Source organism: Perca flavescens, unplaced genomic scaffold (genome assembly GCF_004354835.1).
Source record: "Perca flavescens isolate YP-PL-M2 unplaced genomic scaffold, PFLA_1.0 EPR50_1.1_unplaced_scaf_34, whole genome shotgun sequence".
NCBI lineage: Eukaryota > Metazoa > Chordata > Actinopteri > Perciformes > Percidae > Perca > Perca flavescens.
In genome coordinates, this window is record NW_021166685.1 from 70,001 (window position 1) to 75,000 (window position 5,000).

A 5,000-nucleotide genomic window follows, 5' to 3' on the forward strand; every position below is an offset into this window, starting at 1 on the left:
AGGTAAACAGTTAAACAGGTAACATAACCCAGGTAACCATAACCCAGGTAAACATTTAAACAGGTACCCATAACCCAGGTAACCATAACACAGGTAACCAGGTAAACAGGTAACCATAACCCAGGTAAACAGTTAAACAGGTTACCATAACCCAGGTAACGAGGTAAACAGTTAAACAGGTAACCATAACCCAGGTAAACAGTTAAACAGGTAACCATAACCCAGGTAACCATAACCCAGGTAAACAGTTAAACAGGTAACCATAACCCAGGTAACCATAACCCAGGTAAACAGTTAAACAGGTTAACATAATCCAGGTAACAAGGTAAACAGTTAAACAGGTAACCCTAACCCAGGTAACCATAACCCAGGTAAACGGTTAAACAGGTAACCATAACCCAGCTAACAAGGTAAACAGTTAAACAGTTAAACAGGTAACCAGTTAAACAGGTAACCATAACCCAGGTAAACAGTTAAACAGGTAACCATAACCCAGGTAACAAGGTAAACTGTTAAACAGGTAACCAGGTAAACAGTTAAACAGTTAACCCTAACCCAGGTAACCAGGTAACCAGGTAACAAGGTAAACAGTTAAACAGGTAACCATAACCCAGGTAACCATAACCCAGGTAAACATTTAAACAGGTACCCATAACTCAGGTAACCATAACACAGGTAACCAGGTAAACAGGTAACCAGGTAAACATAACCCAGGTAACTAGGTAAACAGGTAACCATAACCCAGGTAACAAGGTAAACAGGTAACATAACCCAGGTAACCATAACCCAGGTAAACATTTAAACAGGTACCCATAACCCAGGTAACCATAACACAGGTAACCAGGTAAACAGGTAACCAGGTAAACATAACCCAGGTAACTAGGTAACCAGGCTGTAGTTAGCTGGTGAGGTCAGTTAGCTGTACATCTGTTAGATCAGCTGACCCTGAGCCCAGGGCCTCTAAGAGCCAGACCCTCTCTGTGGTGTATTGTCAGACTGGTCTCCGCGGTGTTTGAGCCAGCTAGCCGTGGTCACCGGCACCAAAAGCTAACGTTAATGCCCAGCAAATTGGATGGTGAAGACAAGTCCCGCCCTGCTCTGCCTCTGATTGGCCAACCCTGGTACTCTTACCCTAACCGATCTCACTCCTAATGCCTAAACCCAACCAATCAAACCAACAAAGCCAACAAGTAGGCGGGACCAGATATTTATCAGCGCTGTAGCTGAGTCTGCATGTTAGCGCTGTAGCTGAGTCTTCATGTTAGCGCTGTAGCTGAGTCTTCATGTTAGCGCTGTAGCTGAGTCTGCATGTTAGCGCTGTAGCTGAGTCTGTATGTTAGCGCTGTAGCTGAGTCTGCATGTTAGCGCTGTAGCTGAGTCTGCATGTTAGCGCTGTAGCTGAGTCTGCATGTTAGCGCTGTAGCTGAGTCTGCATGTTAGCGCTGTAGCTGAGTCTTCATGTTAGCGCTGTAGCTGAGTCTTCATGTTAGCGCGCTGTAGCTGAGTCTTCATGTTAGCGCTGTAGCTGAGTCTGCATGTTAGCGCTGTAGCTGAGTCTGCATGTTAGCGCTGTAGCTGAGTCTTCATGTTAGCGCTGTAGCTGAGTCTTCATGTTAGCGCTGTAGCTGAGTCTGCATGTTAGCGCTGTAGCTGAGTCTGTATGTTAGCGCTGTAGCTGAGTCTGCATGTTAGCGCTGTAGCTGAGTCTTCATGTTAGCGCTGTAGCTGAGTCTGCATGTTAGCGCTGTAGCTTAAATTGGATGGTGAAGACAAGTCCCGCCCTGCTCTGCCTCTGATTGGCCAACCCTGGTACTCTTACCCTAACCGATCTCACTCCTAATGCCTAAACCCAACCAATCAAACCAACAAAGCCAACAAGTAGGCGGGACCAGATATTGATCAGCGCTGTAGCTGAGTCTGCATGTTAGCGCTGTAGCTGAGTCTTCATGTTAGCGCTGTAGCTGAGTCTTCATGTTAGCGCTGTAGCTGAGTCTGCATGTTAGCGCTGTAGCTGAGTCTGCATGTTAGCGCTGTAGCTGAGTCTGCATGTTAGCGCTGTAGCTGAGTCTGCATGTTAGCGCTGTAGCTGAGTCTGCATGTTAGCGCTGTAGCTGAGTCTGCATGTTAGCGCTGTAGCTGAGTCTGCATGTTAGCGCTGTAGCTGAGTCTGCATGTTAGCGCTGTAGCTGAGACTGCATGTTAGCGCTGTAGCTGAGTCTTCATGTTAGCGCTGTAGCTGAGTCTTCATGTTAGCGCTGTAGCTGAGTCTTCATGTTAGCGCTGTAGCTGAGTCTTCATGTTAGCGCTGTAGCTGAGTCTGTATGTTAGCGCTGTAGCTGAGTCTGCATGTTAGCGCTGTAGCTGAGTCTGCATGTTAGCGCTGTAGCTGAGTCTGCATGTTAGCGCTGTAGCTGAGTCTGCATGTTAGCGCTGTAGCTGAGTCTGCATGTTAGCGCTGTAGCTGAGTCTGCATGTTAACGCTGTAGCTGAGTCTGTATGTTAGCTCTGTAGCTGATTCTGCATGTTAGCGCTGTAGCTGAGTCTGCATGTTAGCGCTGTAGCTGAGTCTGCATGTTAGCGCTGTAGCTGAGTCTGCATGTTAGCGCTGTAGCTGAGTCTTCATGTTAGCGCTGTAGCTGAGTCTTCATGTTAGCGCTGTAGCTGAGTCTTAATGTTAGCGCTGTAGCTGAGTCTTCATGTTAGCGCTGTAGCTGAGTCTTCATGTTAGCGCTGTAGCTGAGTCTGCATGTTAGCGCTGTAGCTGAGTCTGCATGTTAACGCTGTAGCTGAGTCTGTATGTTAGCTCTGTAGCTGAGTCTGTATGTTAGCGCTGTAGCTGAGTCTGCATGTTAGCGCTGTAGCTGAGTCTGCATGTTAGCGCTGTAGCTGAGTCTGCATGTTAGCGCTGTAGCTGAGTCTGTATGTTAGCGCTGTAGCTGAGTCTGTATGTTAGCTCTGTAGCTGATTCTGCAGAGAGCAGAGCAGCTACTGAGCTAACAGCAAATAGCTGCCATTAGCTACAAGTCCAAAGTTCAATAAATCACCTCGGTGCTGCCATCGAACTGGTCCAAATGGTTCCACTTTACTAAAGGTCAATAAAAAATATTCATGACAGCTGTATACTTCCTTTCCTTTTTTATTTCATCTCTCTTATTTTTAATAATGCTAATCTGTATTTTTATTTTTAACCAACAGCCCGACTAGGGACCAGTGTCGTGAATTAGCTTCGGCTAAAAACACTGTTCTACATCAGATGTTTAAGCTTATCTATGGTTTTTGTGTCGGTCCCTACCTAAATAAACTAAATAAACTTTAATAAATAATAAATCTTTAGTTGTTTCTGATCATGTTTGCTGCTGTCGTTGTTTCAGGCGGCGTTCCCAGAGAACGGCTCGGTGGCTCTGCGTCTGTCCGGAGTGGAGGATGAACTCAGTCATGTGACCTCTGACCTCAGCGCTCTGGCACAGCAGGTACCCATAATCCCCTCTGTTCATCTCCCTGTAAACACGTTACAAACATAGCACACATTTACCCACAATCCCCTCTGTTCATCTCCCTGTAAACACGTTACAAACATAGCACACATTTACCCACAATCCCCTCTGTTCATCTCCCTGTAAACACATTACAAACATAGAACACATTTACCCACAATCCCTCTGTTCATCTCCCTGTAAACACGTTACAAACATAGCACACATTTACCCACAATCCCCTCTGTTCATCTCCCTGTAAACACATTACAAACATAGAACACATTTACCCACAATCCCCTCTGTTCATCTCCCTGTAAACACGTTACAAACATAGCACACATTTACCCACAATCCCCTCTGTTCATCTCCCTGTAAACACATTACAAACATAGAACACATTTACCCACAATCCCCTCTGTTCATCTCCCTGTAAACATGTTACAAACATAGAACACATTTACCCACAATCCTCTCTGTTCATCTCCCTGTAAACATGTTACAAACATAGAACACATTTACCCACAATACCCTCTGTTCATCTCCCTGTAAACATGTTACAAACATAGAACACATTTACCCACAATCCCCTCTGTTCATCTCCCTGTAAACATGTTACAAACATAGAACACATTTACCCACAATCCTCTCTGTTCATCTCCCTGTAAACATGTTACAAACATAGAACACATTTACCCACAATCCTCTCTGTTCATCTCCTGTAAACATGTTACAAACATAGAACACATTTACCCACAATCCTCTCTGTTCATCTCCCTGTAAACATGTTACAAACATAGAACACATTTACCCACAATCCTCTCTGTTCATCTCCCTGTAAACATGTTACAAACATAGAACACATTTACCCACAATCCCTCTGTTCATCTCCTGTAAACATGTTACAAACATAGAACACATTTACCCACAATCCCCTCTGTTCATCTCCCTGTAAACATGTTACAAACATAGAACACATTTACCCACAATCCCCTCTGTTCATCTCCCTGTAAACATGTTACAAACATAGAACACATTTACCCACAATCCTCTCTGTTCATCTCCCTGTAAACATGTTACAAACATAGAACACATTTACCCACAATCCCCTCTGTTCATTGGTATCATCTGTAAACAGAGTGAATGTTTCCTGCCACAGCTTTGTGTTTGAACTGCAAAGGATTGTGGGTGTTGTCTGAAGAAATGTTTGTCCTGTGTCCTGATTGGCCAGGTCTCCCGTCTGTCTAACGACCTGGAGAAAGTGGGCGTGTCCACCAACCAGAGCCTTTCCCAGGGTGCATTGCTGCTGGAAGGAATCAGCAGCCTTCAGGAAATCATCCAGAGTAAACACGCATTCAGATATAAAACGTTTCAGACTTGTAGGCCGACTCATTAATTAACATGAATAAAACTCTGTGTTCTGATTGGTGCAGAGCTTCAGAGGGAGGCGGGGCTTCTGAACAAGAGCGCCGTGGAGCAGCTGGATTCAGCCAATCAGAAGGCTCTGCTGGAGGAGGTGACCGCCAT

At 45.1% G+C, this 5,000-nt stretch overlaps 1 protein-coding gene across 1 annotated transcript in view; it reads left to right on the forward strand.

Moving 5' to 3' along the window:
- LOC114551694 (laminin subunit alpha-1-like) overlaps positions 1-5,000 on the forward strand; it is a gene marked incomplete at its 3' end in the record, with an annotated part of 64,459 nt that overhangs the window by 59,099 nt on the left and 360 nt on the right. Inside the window, 3 exon segments of the mRNA XM_028572662.1 lie at positions 3,372-3,470; positions 4,705-4,816; positions 4,907-5,000. The exon segment at positions 4,907-5,000 is cut by the window's right edge and continues 63 nt beyond it. Of these exon segments, the coding sequence (XP_028428463.1) occupies positions 3,372-3,470; positions 4,705-4,816; positions 4,907-5,000 (305 nt within the window).